This window comes from Trachurus japonicus, chromosome 14, assembly GCF_045865225.1.
Source record: "Trachurus japonicus isolate A0001 chromosome 14, Traja_1.0".
Classification (NCBI taxonomy): Eukaryota; Metazoa; Chordata; class Actinopteri; order Carangiformes; family Carangidae; genus Trachurus; species Trachurus japonicus.
Genome location: NC_140920.1, coordinates 727,905 through 749,755, shown reverse-complemented (window position 1 = coordinate 749,755; position 21,851 = coordinate 727,905). Strand labels below are relative to the sequence as shown.

The 21,851-nt window shown below is 41.5% G+C and overlaps 2 protein-coding genes across 2 annotated transcripts in view; both read right to left on the bottom strand.

The window, feature by feature from the left end:
- Window positions 1-4,874: 4,874 nt before the first annotated feature.
- Window positions 4,875-11,891, bottom strand: LOC146973981 (uncharacterized). Its single transcript, XM_085796760.1, has 4 exons — window positions 11,763-11,891; window positions 9,643-9,690; window positions 9,368-9,484; window positions 4,875-5,051 (listed from the first exon to the last, which is right to left on the bottom strand). Exons 1-4 carry the CDS (start codon window positions 11,889-11,891, stop codon window positions 4,923-4,925), a joined length of 423 nt encoding a protein of 140 aa, XP_085652886.1. The 3' UTR covers window positions 4,875-4,922.
- Window positions 11,892-15,737: 3,846 nt separating this feature from the next.
- The window catches only part of rad50 (RAD50 homolog, double strand break repair protein), a 77,887-nt gene continuing 71,773 nt past the window's right edge, over window positions 15,738-21,851 (bottom strand). The window contains exon 28 of the mRNA XM_085796960.1: window positions 15,738-15,956. Coding sequence (XP_085653086.1) covers window positions 15,770-15,956 — 187 coding nt within the window. The 3' untranslated portion in view covers window positions 15,738-15,769. The remainder of the gene's footprint in view (window positions 15,957-21,851) is intronic.

The window sequence follows — 21,851 nt, the reverse complement described above, 5'->3', positions numbered from 1 at the left end:
TGTATCTGTAAAAAGGTTTTATATAATAAATACATTTTACTGACTTACTGTGTTTCTTTGGCTCATTGAGCTACTGATGTTTCTGCTTTTATGTCCGTGCACTTTGTAAACTCTTGATTTTAAATATTGTGCATAAAATAAACTTAAATATTTTTGCATAGATGAAAATGAATGACTTCAATATTTCAAACATTTTCCCTGGAGGATTAATAATTGGTCATATATTAATAGATACTGTCACGTCCCATCTGGGGCGCCGAAAAGGGGGGGTAAAGGAGACGGATTCTAGGGGCCCATGATTCAGGGGGACCCAGAGAGGCCCCTAATGATGATGAAATGATAATACAGAAAAAATAATGACACTAAGTTATTAACTAACATATAATCACAAATGTTTTATTTTCAATGTCGTTTCAACTTTCAACTTTAGTTGTTTTGGAAACATCAACGCCTGCAGCCTCCCCCCCCTATTTATGTAAAATGGTTCAGTCTGACTGGATCAGCTGCAATCATGTCAATCAAATGGACCACAGCGATGCTGCAACTCAAATATTTTCCTAAAGAGGAGAAGATACACACATGATACTAATTCTTACAAAAAATATGGTTAAACAAGCATAAACCCTTTTAAAAAATTAGATAGAAGACGTGTAGTAAGAACAGAAGAGAAAATCTGTGGTGTGTACAGCAGACTGATAGTCAAAAATACCATTTAAATGCATAATTGTATGTAAAATAGCATCAAAAAATTTCACTGCTGTGTTGGGGGCCCTGTAAAGATTCTTTAGCAGCGCCCCTGCATTCCATGTTCCAGGAACTGGACAAAAGGTGGAGACACACTTGAGTTTAGCATTTTTAACAAAAATAATTTATTAATGAATTTAAAGACAACTCAAACCAACACAAAACAAACCAACTAAACAAAGAAACAAAGAAACAAAAGAGTCCACAGGTGGAGCAGGGCTTCCACCCCCAGCAGGAGTCTAGAGAGAGAGTGAATGTTCCAGTGCTGAGCCTTTCCCCCAGTTCCAATCCGCCCCCTAAAGACTCAAGCCCTGAACCCTCACTGACTAAAGTGACGTCAGCTCTAAGTGACAGAGTGTGAGAGTCTGTGAGGATCCAGATGCTGTAAACATGAATGGAACAGCACTGGTGCCATTCATCAGCCTGATGGACTGGCTGATGAGCTGCTGCAGAGACTCCTCCAGCCATCACACCCCCCCGGCCAAGACAGAGGTACCACCTCTGACCTCCGACCCTGCAAGACACATACCAGAGAAAAAAAAAACACAACTTCCAATCCAATACACTCTAAATACATCTAGACAAATCTATAACCCAACTCGACTGCCAGATCATAATCCAGGTAAGCACCTTATTAAATAACATGCAATGCACAGGGTTCTTACGGATCCTTAAAAAGTCTTAAAAGGCATTGAATTCATTAATCTAAAAACAAGGCCTTAATTGGCATTAAAATGTCTTAAATCAATTTTTCAAAAGTCTTAAAAATGTTAACACGTGGTAAGTGGGATTTTATGGTTGTAATTAGTCTCAAATCTCAAAATAATTGGTAACATTCCGACATAGAGAAGTTAGTGGCGGCCGTCACCAGCTCCCGAGTCAGTGTTCGTTTGTTTTTCCGGACTTTTTATGCATTTATTTTGAAAGGACAGCTGGAAAGAGACACAATCCAATGTTCATGTAGCAGTCACTTTACCTTGGATCACATAGGACAGTGGGTAAAATTGTCCCTAACCTTATGTAATTGATGTGGTGTTTTTTTCTGCATTTGTGTTTATTATGAAGTCGGTCTTAAATTTCATTTCAAGTGGCTTTAAAAAAGTCTTAAAAAGTCTTAAATTTAACTTGGCTTAAGCTGTAGGAACCCTGAATGCAGAACCCCTCCCTCCTCCCCATCACCTCACCAACACCCCCAAACCCAATGACTCCGCAACTGTGGATCCAGAAGAAGCATCTTTAAGAGCACATACGGATGGGAGCCCGGCCTGGATAGAAGCAGAGAGACAAGTACATAGCACAACATATGACAAAGGAGCACGCGACAAAGTATCCGCCACCAGATTATCCCTGCCCTTAATGTGACGGATATCCAAATGATAGGGCTGCAAAAACAAGGCCCACCGCATCAACCTCTGATTCGGATTCTGCAATGAACGCAAAAAGGTTAATGGATTGTGGTCAGTATAAACAATCAACGAAGAACCTGACCCAACATAGACATCAAAATGTTGGAGGGCCATGACCAATGCGAGGGCTTCCTTTTCGACTACTGAATAGTTACGCTAGTAATTTTTAAACTTCTTAGAGAAGTAACTAACAGGTCTCTCAACCCCCCTCTCATCCACCTGTAGCAACACAGCCCCAGCATCACTTCCAGCATCACTTGCATCCACCTGCAACTTGAAGGGGCGATCCAACCTGGGAGCAGCAAGCACTGGAGCTGACAACAGGTCCTTCAACTGGTTAAATGCCTGTTGACAGATGGGAGACCAAACATATTTAACATCACCTTTTAACAAATCAGTTAGAGGAGCACCCACAGAAGCAAAATTGGGACAAAACTCCCTGTAATAACCAGCCATTCCCAAGAAACGTAACAATTCCCTCTTTGTCGTTGGAACAGGGAAGTCACGGATCGCCCTGACCTTTCCCTCAAATGGTACACACTTCTCCTTGCCCCACCACCTTCCCCAAATAGGTCACGGTGGCCTTGGCAAATTCACATTTTGCCAGATTGACCGTTAACTGTGCCCAAAGTAGCCTGTCAAACAAAGCCTTCACCTGCTCCAAATGTTTCTCCCATGTATCACTATATATCACAACATCATCCAAATAGACTGCACAACCCTCCAGCCCCCGAACCACCTTATTCATTCATCTTTGAAAGGTGGCTGGAGCGTTGCGCAACCCAAACGGCATCACGGTATATGAATACAAACCAGATGGAGTCACAAATGAACAAATCTCCCTTGCTCTCTCAGAAAGTGGAACCTGCCAATAACCTTTAAGAAGGTCGAACTTACTAACATACTTGGCAGACCCCACCTGATCGACACAATCATCTATCTGGGAAGAGGGAAGGAACCAGGTTTTGTCACAGCATTAATCTTCCTAAAGTCAGTACATGGCCTAAAATGTAGAATCCGGCTTGCTGACGAGAAGACAGGGAGATGACCAACTAGAAGTAGAAGGCACAGCAAGACCATTTTCAAGCATATAGTCTACCTCTGAATCCAATATCTGTCGCTTTTCAGGGCTAACCCGATAGAACCGCTGGGCGATGGGTTTTGCATCCCCCACCTCAACATCATGTTCTATCAAGTTAGTACATGTAGGAGTATCAGAGAAAAGACCTGGATACGCTTGAATAAGACCAACCAGTTGATTCCGTTTATCCTCATCCACCTGCCCAAGCAGCGAATCCAACTTGGCCAAAGTTTCAGAATTTTTAAGTCGAGGTTGCAGCACCACATCACCAGACATCTCTTCCTCCTGCACAGTACCGCCCACCAAAACAGGACATGGCTTCTTGACCATAAGTCAATTAGTGTTGAGCTCATTTACATATTTAAAATTAATTTTCCAAGAAACTTGAAATACAGAAATGTTACTTTTCATGTATACTTTTATGGTGTGAAGTGTGATTGTGGTAGGAGTAAAGGAAGAAAATAAGCCTATTCGGGTGTATTTTGGGCATATTCCATTAGTGTATTGCTCATTTGCATATTCAAATTCATTTTCCAAGAAACTTGTAATACAAAAAATGTTACTTTTAATGTCTTTTTTCATTGTGTAAAGTTTCATTGTGGTAGGAGTAAAGGAAGAAAAGAAGCCTATTCGGGTGTATTTTGGGCATATTCCATTAGTGTAAGGCTCATTTGCATATTCAAATTAATTTTCAAAGAAACTTGTAATACAAAAAATGTTACATTTCATGGATACTTTCATTGTGTAAAGTTTCATTGTGATGGGAGTAAAGGGAAAAATAGCCCCATTGGGGTGTATTGTTGTCAGCGCCATAGACTTTATACAGTAAATAATGATGCAAATTAAACATATTTCCCCAACTAGGATTTCTTAGGACTTTTAGTATGTTGTTCTAGACACCTCATAGAAATGATGGATGGTGAAAAACCTTCTGTTACAATTAGTCTGTCGGAAAACGCTATTTTGCCTGGACTATATTACATGTTCAGTTCATAATAAAACATCTGGATGTGTGGTTTCCCGCTGCTACTGGAGAAAAAGAGTTTAATAAACTAAGAAGTCAGAGCTTTGTAGAATCAGGAAGACGTTTGCTTGTGTATTCATGTTTTTTATTTTTCTAATTTCATGTCTCAGTATCTAAACTGTCTGATTCATCTCGAAATCAGATTCCATCTTGCGAGAAACCAAAGTGTGATCTAGTGAAACGTGAGTCATAGTATAGAAACCAGATCGAGTTAAGTTCAGTTTGTTTCTTTAAATTACAAGAAGTGAAATATTAAAATATAATATTTGACTTGTGCAAAAGTTCCTCATCAAACATCAGATAAGAATAGAAATAAAACCAGAACAGAGGATTTACAACAAATTACAAAGTTTATTTCCAATGCTGTGATGACGAAGGTTCAATAAAATAAATATGTTTGTTCAGATACATGAAACCGCTCTGAGCTTAAAGAGAAAAACTAATAAATACTCCGTGTTTAAACTCAGAAAACAGCTGCACACAGAACAGATGTGTTGATACAGATGTGTTAGTACAGATGTGTTAAACTGAGCTGTAGTTGATGCTGCAGCAACAAACATGTCATTTCAAATCAGAAACTCAAACTCTTCTATGGACAGAGTTTTGGACAGATGTGTGACAGATGTGTGCCAGATGTGCGACAGATGTGCGACAGATGTGCAGCAGCTCAGCGTTCGTCTCCGTTCCAGTTTTTCCTTTGGATGCAGTTGCTAAGCAACTCGATCACCTTCGGGATCTGGATCTCAACTTTTGGCTGCGTCGGCTGCACGTCCTTTAGCAGCTGCTCACAGGACATCTGGAAGACAGATGTGGAGGACAGATGTGTAAAGACAGATGTGTAAAGACAGATGTGTAAGGACAGATTTATAAAGACAGATGTGTAAAGACAGATGTGTAAAGACAGATTTATAAAGACAGATGTGTAAAGACAGATGTATAAAAACAGATGTGTAAAGACAGATGTATAAAGACTAGGGCTGTCAGAGTTAACGCGTTAATCGCGATGAGATTAATTAAAAAAATTAACGAGATTAAATTTTTTAATCGCGGTTAATCTCGGCCCATTTTGTCCTCTGTCTGCTGGACTGGAGGACTGGAGTGTGGGACCTCCAGTCCAGTAGGTGGCGGTAAGGCACCTTCAAGTTGGTTGCTACACAAATATACACAGTCTAACATATATCCACAGCTCCATCCATTCATTTTTTGACGGCTTTGTTGTCAACAAATGCACATGGCCAGGCAGAGGCGTAGCAAAGTAAAGGGCAATTTCCACTGGATGCAATTCGTTTCAATTCTGTGTGAGTTTCATGCATCATGTGTTATGATTAGGTAGGCCTGCTAGGTCTGGTCTAAAAGTTGTTTGTCTAGAGATTATAACACTTTGGAGGGTTGAAAGTCCAAAGCGCCATATATAATATTTTTAATAGAGATTAATCGCGAGTTAACTATGGAAAAAATGCGATTAATCGCGATTAGAAAAATTAATCGTTTGACAGCCCTAATAAAGACAGATGTGGAGGACAGATGTGTAAAGACAGATGTGGAGGACAGATGTGTAAAGACAGATGTGTAAAGACAGATGTGTAGGACAGATGTGTAAAGACAGATGTGGAGGACAGATGTGTAAAGACAGATGTGTAAAGACAGATGTGTAGGACAGATGTGGAGGACAGATGTGTAAAGACAGATGTGTAAAGACAGATGTGGAGGACAGATGTGTAAAGACAGATGTGTAAAGACAGATGTGGAGGACAGATGTTAGGACAGATGTGTAAAGACAGATGTGTAAAGACAGATGTGGAGGACAGATGTTAGGACAGATGTGTAAAGACAGATGTGTAAAGACAGATGTGTAAAGACAGATGTGGAGGACAGATGTGTAAAGACAGATGTGTAAAGACAGATGTGGAGGACAGATGTGTAAAGACAGATGTGTAAAGACAGATGTGGAGGACAGATGTTAGGACAGATGTGCAGGACAGATGTGTAAAGACAGATGTGGAGGACAGATGTGTAAAGACAGATGTGTAAAGACAGATGTGTAGGACAGATGTGTAAAGACAGATGTGGAGGACAGATGTGTAAAGACAGATGTATAAAGACAGATGTGGAGGACAGATGTGTAAAGACAGATGTGTAGGACAGATGTGTAAAGACAGATGTGTAAAGACAGATGTGGAGGACAGATGTGTAAAGACAGATGTGTAGGACAGATGTATAAAGACAGATGTGTAGGACAGATGTGTAAAGACAGATGTGGAGGACAGATGTATGAAGACAGATGTGCGGGACAGATGTGTAAAGACAGATGTGGAGGACAGATGTGTAAAGACAGATGTGGAGGACAGATGTGCGGGACAGATGTGTAAAGACAGATGTGGAGGACAGATGTGTAAAGACAGATGTGGAGGACAGATGTGTAAAGACAGATGTGTAAAGACAGATGTGTAGGACAGATGTGTAAAGACAGATGTGGAGGACAGATGTGTAAAGACAGATGTATAAAGACAGATGTGGAGGACAGATGTGTAAAGACAGATGTGTAGGACAGATGTGTAAAGACAGATGTGTAAAGACAGATGTGTAAAGACAGATGTGGAGGACAGATGTGTAAAGACAGATGTGTAGGACAGATGTATAAAGACAGATGTGTAGGACAGATGTGTAAAGACAGATGTGGAGGACAGATGTGTAAAGACAGATGTGGAGGACAGATGTATAAAGACAGATGTGTAAAGACAGATGTGGAGGACAGATGTTAGGACAGATGTGCAGGACAGATGTGTAAAGACAGATGTGGAGGACAGATGTGTAAAGACAGATGTGTAGGACAGATGTGTAAAGACAGATGTGGAGGACAGATGTGTAAAGACAGATGTGTAGGACAGATGTATAAAGACAGATGTGTAAAGACAGATGTGGAGGACAGATGTGTAGGACAGATGTGTAAAGACAGATGTGTAAAGACAGATGTGGAGGACAGATGTGTAAAGACAGATGTGGAGGACAGATGTGTAAAGACAGATGTGTAGGACAGATGTGTAAAGACAGATGTGGAGGACAGATGTGTAAAGACAGATGTGTAGGACAGATGTGTAAAGACAGATGTGTAGGACAGATGTATAAAGACAGATGTGTAAAGACAGATGTGTAGGACAGATGTATAAAGACAGATGTGTAGGACAGATGTATAAAGACAGATGTATAAAGACAGATGTGTAAAGACAGATGTGTAAAGACAGATGTGGAGGACAGATGTGTAGGACAGATGTGTAAAGACAGATGTGTAGGACAGATGTATAAAGACAGATGTATAAAGACAGATGTGTAAAGACAGATGTGTAAAGACAGATGTGGAGGACAGATGTGTAGGACAGATGTGTAAAGACAGATGTATAAAGACAGATGTGTAAAGACAGATGTGTAGGACAGATGTGTAAAGACAGATGTGTAGGACAGATGTATAAAGACAGATGTATAAAGACAGATGTGTAAAGACAGATGTGTAAAGACAGATGTGTAGGACAGATGTATAAAGACAGATGTGGAGGACAGATGTGTAAAGAGAGATGTGTAGGACAGATGTGGAGGACAGATGTGTAAGGACAGATTTATAAAGACAGATGTGTAAAGACAGATGTGTAGGACAGATGTGTAAAGACAGATGTGTAGGACAGATGTGTAAAGACAGATGTGGAGGACAGATGTGTAAAGACAGATGTATAAAGACAGATGTGTAAAGACAGATGTATAAAGACAGATGTGTAGGACAGATGTGGAGGACAGATGTGGAGGACAGATGTATAAAGACAGATGTGTAAGGACAGATGTGTAAAGACAGATGTGTAAGGACAGATGTGTAAAGACAGATGTGTAGGACAGATGTATAAAGACAGATGTGTAAAGACAGATGTGTAGGACAGATGTATAAAGACAGATGTGTAAAGACAGATGTGTAAGGACAGATGTATAAAGACAGATGTGTAGGACAGATGTGGAGGACAGATGTGTAAAGACAGATGTGGAGGACAGATGTGTAAAGACAGATGTGTAAGGACAGATGTATAAAGACAGATGTGTAGGACAGATGTGTAGGACAGATGTGTAAGGACAAATGTGTAGGACAGATGTGTAGGACAGATGTGTAAGGACAGATGTGGAGGACAGATGTATAAAGACAGATGTGGAGGACAGATGTGTAGGACAGATGTATAAAGACAGATGTGGAGGACAGATGTGTAAAGACAGATGTGTAGGACAGATGTATAAAGACAGATGTGGAGGACAGATGTATAAAGACAGATGTGTAGGACAGATGTGTAGGACAGATGTGTAAGGACAAATGTGTAGGACAGATGTGTAGGACAGATGTGTAAAGACAGATGTGGAGGACAGATGTGTAAAGACAGATGTGGAGGACAGATGTGTAAGGACAAATGTGTAGGACAGATGTGTAGGACAGATGTGGAGGACAGATGTGGAGGACAGATGTGTAAAGACAGATGTATAAAGACAGATGTGTAAGGACAGATGTGTAAAGACAGATGTGTAAGGACAGATGTATAAAGACAGATGTGTAGGACAGATGTATAAAGACAGATGTATAAAGACAGATGTATAAAGACAGATGTGTAGGACAGATGTATAAAGACAGATGTGTAGGACAGATGTATAAAGACAGATGTGTAAGGACAGATGTATAAAGACAGATGTATAAAGACAGATGTATAAAGACAGATGTGTAAGGACAGATGTATAAAGACAGATGTGTAGGACAGATGTGGAGGACAAATGTATAAAGACAGATGTGTAGGACAGATGTGTAGGACAGATGTATAAAGACAAATGTGTAAGGACAGATGTTAGGACAGATGTGGAGGACAAATGTATAAAGACAGATGTGTAGGACAGATGTGTAGGACAGATGTATAAAGACAGATGTAAGGACAGATGTTAGGACAGATGTGTAAAGACAGATGTTAGGACAGATGTTAGGACAGATGTTAGGACAGATGTTAGGACAGATGTGTAAAGACAGATGTTAGGACAGATGTTAGGACAGATGTTAGGACAGATGTTGGGACAGATGTTAGGCCAGATGTGCAGACTTACGGGGGACAGGTGCTTGGTGAAGACCTGCAGGTTTCTCAGCAGCTCGTGTTCGTCCTTCCTCTTCGTCACGGTTTCGTGCTTCTGCAGAACTTCCTGCACTTTGCAGAAGAACTTGTCCTGAGAGGAAACAAACACATTTTATAAATATTATATTATATATTATATTAAGTTAATCTTGAATTAATAATAATATTAATATTATTATTAATAATAATAATAATATTAATCTTCCATAGGTCAGACAGTATTCAGTGTGTGTTAGTAAAGCTTCTCACCCCACAGCCGGCTTCATACAGAGGCTGAACATCCTCCACGAAGAACTCCTGCAGCACAAAGACACAAAGAGACGATTAATATTCTAACTATTTTATCAACATGGTTAAAACTTTAAAGGGATAGTTCACCCAAAATTGAAATTTCTACTCATGATCTCCTCCCCCTCATGTGGACTAAGGGCTGGGAGAAGTTTCAGAGTCCTCCGTGGCTTCTCTGAGTTACAGGGGGTCTCGGCGTAGCAGTGCATGTCCATATGACGGTTGCTAATGGATACCAACTGTCTCCGTAACAAAGGCTACGTTCAGACCGCAGGTCTTAATGCTCAATTCCGATCTATTGCTCAAATCCGATTTTTTGTTTGGCTGTTCAAAGAGTAGATACGGTCGCGCACATCCAGTTCAATAGGTGCTGGCCTCAAAAAATGTGGACAGGAAAAGCAAAAAGAGGAGACCGCACACATAAGCTCCCTTCTGTGCAGATTTATTAGCACATCAATAGTAACGTTTCGAGCTTCAGTCTGATGAAGAGCTATGAGCTCGAAACGTTACTATTGATGTGCTAATAAATCTGCACAGAAGGGAGCTTATGTGTGCGGTCTCCTCTTTTTGCTTTTCTTGTTTGGCTGTTCACATTACGTCTTTAAATGTGGCCTGTCTACGGATCGCTGTGTGAACAGCTCAAGCTCCTGAAGTGACCCGCATGACATCACGCCACAACGGTGTTTACGGAAGCAACCATGGCAACAACAACCGGTATTGTAGGACTTTATGGCTTATGCTTAAAAAAAAAAAAAAATCACGTCGGATTCGATTTTTTTTTTTGACCCGGCTTGTATTTAGGGCCGGCCTTTATTTGTTTGTGTAAACAAATGAATACCGGCTATTATTTGAGGTAATCCCGTATCAAATCGGTCATTGATAAGTGTGCGTCTCATCCCAACAAGCGCCTGTGGCACATTTTTTGTTTTTCAATCAACTTTATTTGTCATTCATTTACAAAACAGTGCAGCGCGGGTCAGAATGACGTCAAAGTCGCATTAAATGCGACCTGGCTGTTCAGATTGCGGTCGCATTCAAAAAAATCAGATACGTGTCTGATTCAGTACCACATTTAAAAGTGGCCTGAATCTGATTTGAAAAAGTCAGATTCAATGCGACTTGTGCTGTTCACACTGTCAAAAGCAAATCAGATATGGGGTCACATATGAGCGAAAAAATCAGATTCAGGCCAATTGCAACTGCGGTGTGAACGTAGAGACACACCAAAAAACATCCAGATTCCTCCATGCTGCTCGTATGTCCGTCTTGTATTGGAACCGGGAAGAGGAGCTTCGAGAAGCTTCCTCTACAAAACAAGCTTGAAATAGAGACTTATTTGATTTTTTTCGGGACAATTTCTCATGTCGGGGCTTCAATACAAGAGGGACATTACAGACGAGCAGCATGGAGGTATTTGGATGTTTTTTGGTGTGTCTTTTTGTTACGAAGACAGTTGGTATCCATTAGCAACCGTCATATGGACATGCACTGCTACGCCGAGACCCCCTGTAACTCAGAGAAGCCACGGAGGACTCTGAAACTTCTCCCAGCCCTTAGTCCACATGAGGGGGAGGAGATAATGAGTGGAATTTCAATTTTGGGTGAACTAACTAACCCTTTAAATAAAACATAAAACAACATGTTAAAGGGACAACGAGGAGTTTCTATTTGGTTATAAAAGAGTCTGATATTAATGTGGATGAATCTCCGTTACCACTTGTTAATGGTCCATTTTCTATAAATCTATGGTTTTGTCTCTATGGTTATTTTGTTATTATTAGTGGTGGTGGAAATGCTGGGCGAGCCGACCAGCGTTTCTTTACTTTCGGTTTCGTGGCGAGTCATGAGAATAACGCCGCCGTATGAATCTCCGTTTATGGTGGGAACTACGACGGTATGTGATCGTCTTCCAACCTCTGACTTTAATTCTTGATGAATGAAAACATGAGTCTGTCTTGACCCGGTCAAAGAATTTCACCGTGCAGAGGCTCATAAATGTAGTGAGGAAACACTTCGCTTTAACAAAACTCCTCGTTGTCCCTTTAATAATAATAATAATAATCTGAAAGCTGAGCTCTTACTTTATTGAGGGAGTCGTTGTACTTCCCCACCAGGTCGATGATCCGTTTGAGGTTGGGATGCGGCGCGGCAGCAGCTGGACCGGGAGCGACCAGCAGGACCAGAGCGGGAGCCAATAGGAACATCAGCATCTTCAGGCCGGGGAGTCGAGGTGTCGAGGTGCAGATGGTCGAGGTGTCGAGGTGCAGATGTTGCAGATGTTGCAGAGCGACCTGTGAACCCGTGCAGCCTGCAGCTCAGTGTGCAGCTCAGTCAGCCGACGGCTCGACATTTATAGCGAGAGAAGGAGCTTTGGCCACGTGTTTTCCCTTCAACAAGACCGACAGCTGATAAGACTTCATGTGGTTTGATCAGCATCAATCAATCAGCAACTTCGCCGAAAACTGGATGTGAAAGAAAAAGCTCGAAGCTCCAAATGCAAAAAAGAAAAAGAAAAAAAAAACATAAAAAAAAAACTTTTTCTAATACCAGGGTTCCTACAGCTTAAGCCGAGTTAAATTTAAGACTTTTTAAGACTTTTTTAAAGCCACTTTGAAATGAAATTTAAGGCCGACTTCACAATAAACACAAATGCAGAAAAAAGAAGAAAAAACACCACATCTATTACATAGAGTTAGGGACAATTTTACCCACTTTCCCACTTTCCTATGTGATCCAAGGTAAAGTGACTGCTACATGAATGATTGGGGGGGGGCTGTGAGTGAGTGAGTGACATCATTTAACAGCTGTGTAGTTGTGGAGAGGAGATGATGAACTAAAAAGGACACATTTGCTCGTCGGTACCGTTTGTTTCCAAATAACTGGGAAATGATGCGCATTAAAAGAAATTTGAGTTCTGTGTGTTTCCATTAAAAGTAACGGACTTTGGTGAAAACTACAAACTCGCGCAAGTTTTCCGCAGCTGTCCTTTCTAAATAAATGCATAAAAAGTCCAGAAAAAAAAAACAAAAAACACTGACTCGGGAGCTGGAGGCGGTGAGAGATTTAGCGTTGACGGCCGCCACTAACTTCTCCATGTCAGAATGTTACCAATTATTTTGAGATTTGAGACTAATTGACCTATGGCTAAGCCACGCCCCCAATCACGATGAGCCAATCACAGTGCGCATAGCTAGCCCATACACTGGGACATTCTCTGCTTCCACGTCCATTGAAATGCATTGCAGTTAGTCAGTTTTCATTGGTTTTTATATGTTTTTTCTTGACATTTTAAGTTTAAATGGTCAAACGGTGTTCATGGGGTACATGCTACTCTGACACTAGGTATCCTGAGAGGCCACGGGGGGATTTTTTTTACCTTTTCCTAAGCCACATCTCAACCAAGAGAAGTGTCTGCTCTGGATAAAGTTATGCAGTAGACCACAACACCAACTAAACCTGGATAAACTTAACAAGGATGTCTACATCTGTTCTAAGTTAAGTCAACAACGTATTTGAGGCAACATATTGTCAGAGATGTTTAGATGTTAGCCAGTATCACAACTAAGCATAAAGTCCGCTAGCTTAATGCTAACGTGTAATGTAAAACTCCATAGACAGGCTAACAGAAGTTAGCCCTTCGCTATCGGCGTTTCGCGGCAACCGACAGCCATAGCAGTAAAGCTAAGTGAAGTTTTGGTGACTTGGAGATGATATTTAATCTTTCTGTCTCCAAAAATCATCAATGTGTGAAATGTCTCCTAGTGACAGCTGTTGCCATAGCAACTGTCACCGAATGTTGACTGTTTGTCCGAGTGAGTGGAGGGGGCGGGGCTTAGCCAGAGGTCAATTACAACCATAAAATCCCACTTACCAAGTGTTAACATTTTTAAGACTTTTGAAAAATTGATTTAAAGCAGATATCAGCTTCACGGCCGTTTCGGCTAATGCTGTGTTCAAGGCAGGCTTTTGAAACCGTAAGTTACAGCTTCAAGTCACAACTACGACTTGGTAGCGTTCCAGGTAACCCGTAGCTCGTGTTTTTACCGTCCTGTTGTCTGTGAAAGTTCCCTATAACGGCCACTCGTAACTTCCGACCCGTGAACTCGTACCAGATCGAACTGGTATGACTTCACAGGAAGGAAAAACACAAAGTACGAGTTTCCTTGAACGCACCATGAGTTAGCAGCCCCCGCCCTTGTCAGGCATCAATTGGTCCTCGTGCTACGTCACCACATTCACGCGCATCCCTTGGCTGCACACACAGCCCTTCATGCCGTTCTCTCCCCTCATTGGATAACACTTGTATCCCACAAGGAAAATTTTCTCCTCGGGTTACAGCAGAGCAGAGTGACGGAGAGACTCGTGTTTAGGCTGAAATACTTCATGTAAGTGATTGCTGACGGAAAATAGGACTATTTAGGACTTATATTAACAAAAACATTCCACTGATATCTGCTTTAAGACATTTTAATGCCAATTAAGGCCTTGTTGTTTTTAGATTAATGAATTCAATGCCTTTTAAGACTTTTTAAGGATCTGTAAGAATCCTGTAATAAATAAAGAGTCCAGAGAGACGATAAGAGAGAGATAGCAGCCGGCCTCTTTAATCACACAACACACAACAGACAGATCTCAATATGAGTCTAAGTTTTTACACTTTGTTATTCATGAACACACACGTCTGTCTGCTTTTAGAACAACGCCGTCTGAAGCTCTGAACTTCACCTGCTGCTCGGTTTTTATTCTTAGTGGAAACAAGGAACAAGTGCAGCTTTTTAAACAGAGACAGTTTGAACAGTTTTAACTTTATCTTTAAAGGGATAGCTCAACATTTTTGGCAAATTTCGCCCATTGCCATAATCCCTATAGTCATCATAGCAGTATAGGTTCGTTATTACCTTTAATTGTCGGTGCAAGCTATTTTTAGAACGGCGGAGCAGGGCCGTGAGCTGCTCAGAGCTACGCTACGGAGGAGGCTCATTATGGGATTTCTTGGTTTCCCTCATCAAACTCATCAAATACACAATCCAACAACTCCACAACGCTCTGGTGGACAAGTTGCACTGCAAAAACTCAAAATCTTTCCAAGAATATTTGTCTTATTTCTTGTCTAAATGTCTCATTTCTAGTCAAAACTAATCTCTTTCCACTTAAAATAAGACTCATCACCTAAAAATGAACTTGTTTTTAGATCATTTTCACTTGTTTCAAACTAATTTTCACTTGAAATAAGTAGAAAATCTTTTGTGCTTGTAATAAGAAAGAAAAACTTGCTCCACTATCAGATTTTTCTACTTATTTCAAGTGAAAATCTGCTTGAAATAATTGAAGTGTCTAAAAACAAGCTACTTTTTAATGTGATGAGTCTTGTTTTAAGCATAATGAGATTTGTTTTGACTAGAAATAAGACAAATATTTGAGTTTTTGCAGTGTGTGAGCTGCACATTCACCACGCTATGAGATAATAACACAACGTTACCACACAGAGTTGTTTTAGAGGGAAATACAGAGACTGTTGATGAAAAACTGTCCCTGAAGGCAACATGCATCAGTGGTTTTACATGTATTTCCCTCTAAAACAACTCTGTGTGGTAACGTTGTGTTATTATCTCATAGCGTGGTGAATGTGCAGCTCACAACTTGTCCACCAGAGCGTTGTGGAGTTGTTGGATTGTGTATTTGATGAGTTTCATCAATGAGGGAAACCAACCGAGAAATCCCATAATGAGCCTCCGTTGGTAGCGTAGCTCTGAGCAGCTCACGGCTCTGCTCCGCCGTTCTAAAAAACAGCTTGCACCGACAATTAAAGGTTAAACAAACCTACTACTGCTATAATGACTATAGGGATTATTATGGGCGATGGGAACAATTTGCCAAAAATTTTTTTTTTAACTATCCCTTTAACAAAGAGTTGACAGCAAAAAAAGAAAAGGATGAAACGTCCTGAATGTCTTGTGTGCAGGTGGACGGACGGAGAGTGTTTCTCTCTTCAGGCTGTGTGGCATTGTGGGTATTAATTTGTTTGTCTCTTTGTGGGGGGGGGGGGGTGTTGCTAGGCGACCTCTGTTGCTAGGCGACCTCCGAGGTCTCAGTGCAGGTAGGAGGACAGCGAGGAGATGCTGCACTTGGTGATCTCAGAGTTCTGGTCCTGGTTCTTGCGGATGCGGTAGAAGTGCTCGATGTAGCTGGAGCGGCCGAGCAGCTCCACGAAGTCCTCGTCGTGGGTGATGACCAGCAGCTGGAAGTTACGCTGCCGAGACCGAGACTTGATGATCCTGGAGGAGGAGGAGGAGGAGGAGGAGGAAGGAGGAGGAGGAGGAGGAGGAGGAGGAGGAGGGAGGAGGAGGAAGGAGAGGAGGAGGAGGAGAGAGGAGGAGGAGGAGGAGAAATCATTCATACCGCATGCAATCACAATATTAAATTCATAAATGCATTTCAGGACACTTTGGAGCTATGTATATGTAACAGGGTTAATATTAAAGGGATAGTTCAACATTTTGGCAAATTGGCCCATTGCCATAATCGCTATAGTCATAGCAGTAGGTTCGTTACCTTTAATTGTAGGTGTAAGCTATTTTCAGTACGGCGGAGCGCAGCAGCAGGCTGCTCAGAGCTACGCTATGGAGGCTAAGGGAATTTCTTGGTTTCCCTCATTAAACTCATCAAATACGAAATCCCAAAACTCCACAGCGCTTTTGTAGACAAGTTGTGAGCTGCACAACCACCACGCTATGAGATAATGACGGAACGATACGAAACGGAGCCGTTTTCGAGGTAAATTCATACAAAACCGCTGATGCGCGTTGCGTTCAGGGACAGTTTTTCAGCAAGCAGTCTCCGTATTTACCCTGTATTTACCTCGAAAACGGCTCCGTTTCGTATCGTTCCGTCATTATCTCATAGCGTGGTGGTTGTGCAGGTCACAACTTGTCTACAAAAGCGCTGTGGAGTTTTGGGATGTTGAATTTGATGAGTTTAATGAGGGAAACCAAGAAATTCCCTTAGCCTCCATAGCGTAGCTCTGAGCAGCCAGCTGCTGCGCTCCGCCGTACTGAAAATAGCTTACACCTACAATTAAAGGTAATGAACCTACTGCTATGACTATAGCGATTATGGCAATGGGCCAATTTGCCAAAAATGTTGAACTATCCCTTTAAATATAATTATATAAAATTGTAGTTGATTTTTTAAAATATATTTTTATCAGTTTTTTTATTCATTCATTTTTTATTATTTTGTTTCATTTATTACCTGACGTTTTATTTTATTTATTTGTATTTTGTATTATTTTCTTTTGGGGCCCCCTGCCCCTGCATTCCTCCCTGGGCGGCCCCACCCCCATATATAAATGTAACCGTTGGTTTTGTTTTGGTCACTTCTCGTCTGGTCAGTTTGTTGAGAGGTGAGTTTTCTTTCTTTTCTGTGTCTGTTGGTGTTTTTATTTTGTCTCTTTTTTTATGTTTTTCCAATTTATATATACATTTGTCATGTTTCCTTCATAGGGGTTGGGGAGACGGAGCTGATTGTGTTTTGTTTTTATTTTTTTCAACTGGTCAGGAATAAAAGAAATAACCTCTAGGAGAGTGATCCACGAACCGGTTACATATATATATCACCTTTTTTCTCTTTTACTCTTTTATTCTTTTACTATGCTATTTATTGTGTGTTATTGTATTGATCCTGGAGGAGGAGGAGGAAGAAGACGATGGCTGTTAGGGGTGGGCAAAAATATCGATACGGCCATATATCGCGATATTTTGTATCGCGATACGATATCGATATTCAAAATTTGAAAATCGATATATCGATATTTCAATATATCGATTTTTAGTTACGCTGCCGAGACCGAGACTTGATGATCCTGGAGGAGGAGGAGGAGGAGGAGGAGGAGAAGAAATCATTCATACCGCATGCAATCACAATATTAAATTCATAAATGCATTTCAGGACACTTTGGAGCTATGTATATATCACCTTTTTACTCTTTTACTCTTTTATTCTTTTACTCTTTTGCTATGCTATTTATTAGGGCTGGGCCAATACGCTTTTGTGCCGATTCAATTCTCTAACAATTTTTGGCTCCCGATTCGATTTAAAGCAGAAGTAAGCGATATTTTTGTGTTAATCTAAGTCTTAAATAGTTCACTATTTCACTTCTATAGAGTGTTTGGTCTGAAACACGGGTCTGTCAGTCACTCTGCTCTGCTCTGAGCCCAGGAGAAAACTTTCCTTGTATCCTACAACCTTTATCCAATGAGGAGAGAGAACGGCATAAAGGGGCAGTCCTCTCTGTGTGTGCAGCCAAGGGATGCACCTGAATGTGGTGACGTAGGGACGAGGACCAATAGATCCATGACGAGGGCGGGAGCTGCTAAAAAACCACATACTATACAGCCAGTGGCGGCTGGGGGTGAAATTAGTTGGGTGGGCTAATAAATAAATGATATCCATTAAATGGTTAACTCAGTAGTAGCTAAAAGTTACATCCCATCTGACTGGCACAAAAGTAGAGCAACTAACTAGACCTACACACTGCACTAAGTAGAGGGGTCTAGTCCAAAAAAAAAAGCTTCACCTGGTTATCTCTCACACTCACACACACGACGATAATGCTCAATCAATAAATTTTTTTTTTTTTCTTAAAGACGATCTGCTTCTAGCTCATATCGACGGCCTTTCTGGTGCTCTCGGTGAGTTTAGAAACTTTCGTTCCTGTGCTACCTGTGATGCTAGCGCCTAGCGCAGTAAAGTGGGTTAATGCTACCTGTGATGCTAGCGCCTAGCGCAGTAAAGTAGGCTAAACTTTTCCTCCGGTTCCTGTCATTGGTCTGAAAACAGCGGTGTTGGGCTAAATGAAATTAGCCCCAATAACAAGTGAACCAAGGGGGCGGGACATGATGCCTGTCAATCACTGACCCTGCGTCAGCCTGCTGCTGATTGGTCAGAACCGCTCGGCCTGTGGGCTGAATGAAATTAGTCTGGGGCCGTTGACTCGCTGTTTTGGTAGGAAACGGATCCAGGGTGGGAGAGACAGACCTTTCCTTCAAAATAAAAGCACCAAGCTAATAAAATGCGGTAAAACTCCCCGAGCCATTAAGTTAATATTTTGCTTTTATTGTATTACAAGTTAATGTTTATTTTATAAGTTTTATGTTGGTGAACACTTTTATTTTGGTGAATTTGGTGATTTCGGTATCCGCTACAGACAGGAACCAGAATGCAGACGAAATTCGAGGTAACGGACACCAGGCTCTTCGCTTGTCTGAAGAGCCTGGTGATGCGAGGCTAGAATGAAATTAGCCCCAACAGTCGGTAAATGGCGAGGGCGGGACATGGCACCTGTCAATCATCCACAGTGGGAAAATGAATGAGAGCAGACTGGGTGAGCTGGGGCTGATTAGAATTAGCCCGTTTAGAGATATCCTGTGTTTTTCTTGAAACTATTTAATATTGTTGCCATTTTGGATTTCACAAAGACTTATAACAACCTTTTGTATATTATTTAGAAATATTTTTTCCTCATCTTTTGTTGTGTAATGCAGGGAGGGCTTAGCCCCACTAGCCCATTGATACCAGCCGTCACTGTATACTGCTAGTACGTACTGATTTGGCCAAAATGCAGTATGCAAACAAAAGCTAAATCTGCAGTATGCGAAAAATTCCCTGATGTCGTACCTATTCGGAAAATATCTCCAGTATCTGACCAGTCTACATTGTACTGTATCCCACAATGCAATGCTCCCCTGACGTCTAACCGTAACCAAAGACGGTTTAGAGTAGTGAAGTATCTTTGCTGTGTAGCGTAAATAAAACTTAATGCAGACTGATCGGTTCATTGTAAAACATGTATTTATTGATGTAAATGTGGTGGTTTCTGTCCGTAGGCTAACAGCACGAGGCAAAACAATACACGTGACAACATGTTGTCATGGCGATGTGGTATTATTGTTTTACCGTCTTTCTCTGGACTTCTGTGACTAAAATGACATCTGGTTTGTTAGCGACGACGGCCGTCTGCCCGACTGCAGGTGAATGCAGCATCAGTGTAACGCTCCATTCCTCCTCACTGCGTTACCGCGGTGTCTCCGCTGAGTTTCCGTGGTTTCCTACCGTCACCATGGAGACACCACATGGCAGCCAGCACCGAGCTTACCCGCTCCATGGAGATATGAACGATATGAACGGCTCATTCAGAGCTGAAAGGAACACTTCACTTTGTTGATGTTAATGAAAAACAGACTGAAGAACCAAATAATCCATTTTCAAATACCTAGGCATTTTAATTGATGACAAACTGTCCTTTAAACTGCACATCGACAAACTCGTTTCTAAACTGAAACTGAAATTAGGGTTCTTTTTTTAGGAATAAATCATGTTTTTCGTTGCAAGTCAGAAAACACTTGATCAACTCAACTTTTTTCCCCTTGTTGGACGACGGAGACCTGCTGCTTTTTATGAACGCACCTGATCAGTTTTTAACACTAGAACCGCCAAGGGGTCATTTTTACCCCCCTGGTGTTTTTAAATATGTGTAACTCTGTTAAAACAAAACCTCCACTTCTCTCAGTTCATGACTTTTCCTAAAATGGGTTCATTAATCATCTAGTGAATTTTGAAGTCTGTGGGATAAAAAAAAAAAAAACAATATGACCATTTATACCTAGAACCGCCGAGGGGTCATTTTTACCCCTAATGCCCTCTGCACACTGTGCGATTTTAGCAGTCTTATAAGACTGTTGCATGACACACTATGCGACGTGGAATTTACAATCTTTGCTACGACGTCAAGTTTGACGTGTGCAGACTGTACGATGATCGTTCTACTGAATCGCAGGTCGCCCGCTCCTCCTCTCCCCTCCCTCCCCCTTCCTCCCTCTCTCCCTCTTCACACACAGACACAAGTCACCGGCACCAGTGGAGCAGTAGCTACCGCCTAGTTGTCCGTTATTTAGAAATGAAATCACGGCCTGTATTGGCAGAGAACATCACAGCAGTACCGTCACGTAATGAGAGCACATCTAAACGAGGACGAAGTCACCTCTCCCTCTCCCGGCGTAAACACGTCAATATTCTCCGGTAGGCGACCGCTTCTCATCATAGTCCGCACATGGGTTTTTTTTTTTTTTTGGACAGAGTTTCACACACAACTTTTCTGATGGCTGTATGAGTCTGTCCATGTTCCTCCTCTTTCTGCGACAGTAAAAAGGAACATACACCTCTCCAGTCATGACAAGATAAACTATTCGTTTTTTAATTTAATGACTATTTACTCGAAAATCAGTGCTCGTCCCTGTGACCTGCGCCACTGATAGACGTCCATCAGCTGATTAGTAGACGTAGGTCGTAGCAGTTTTCTGACACTGTCAGAATTTAATCGCAGGTCGTCTTTGGTCGCAAGACGCTGACAACGGCCGTCGTAGAACCTGTCTCACTGTGCGACGTAAGACGGCCGATTTAGAGCTACGACCAAAGATTTCGCCACGATTCTCCTACGATCGGCCGTCTTTCGTCTGCGACGGCCAAAATCGCACAGTGTGTACAGGGCATAATAGAAAACAGCTGTTTAGTGCCGTGATCAACATTCACGCCGTTGTCCGGTTGCTTAGCAACGGCTATTACACGCCGTTTGACAAGTAGCCTACCTATCCTGCTGACCATGCCTGAAGAGAAAAGGAGGAAATGCGGTGTTAAAACGCACTAAAAACTAAATCTCAACAATGTGCATGAAGAGCCTGTGGACAGGCAGCGTGTGGACAGTATCGACCCGAATGTAGAGACGACGCGCGTGTTTGCAGCGTGTGTGTTGCTACTGAAACTGCAGAACTACAGAAAGCGCCTCAGTCAAACCATACACGTAAGTTTGTTTGTGTGTGTGTTTGTGCCTGTGTGTGTGTGTGTGTGTGTGTGTGTGAGTGAGTGAGAGAGAGAGAGAGGAAGAGGGAGAGAAAAAACGGCGAAATGTATTTTTGACGATGTATTTTTTCGATTCATAACGAAATAGTTTAGGCTAAAGCAACTGTAAAATTAATAACTCCCCCCATAGATTCAAAATTTAAAAGTATTTTTTATCAAGCACTACTTATTATTTAAAAGAAATGATGAAAATTAACAACTTTACTGCTTAAAAAAAAGTACATCCTTGTGATTGATGACGGAGTGAAGGCGGGGGG

What these genes read in the sequence shown, in the direction of transcription:
- LOC146973981 (XM_085796760.1), bottom strand. Translation starts at nt 11,891, where the DNA reads ATGCTGATGTTCCTATTGGCTCCCGCTCTGGTCCTGCTGGTCGCTCCC. An exon ending in ACAACGACTCCCTCAATAAA is followed by an intron (nt 9,691 to 11,762) that starts GTAAGAGCTCAG and finishes TTTGTGCTGCAG; the next exon opens with GAGTTCTTCGTGGAGGATGT. An exon ending in TGTATGAAGCCGGCTGTGGG is followed by an intron (nt 9,485 to 9,642) that starts GTGAGAAGCTTT and finishes GTTTCCTCTCAG; the next exon opens with GACAAGTTCTTCTGCAAAGT.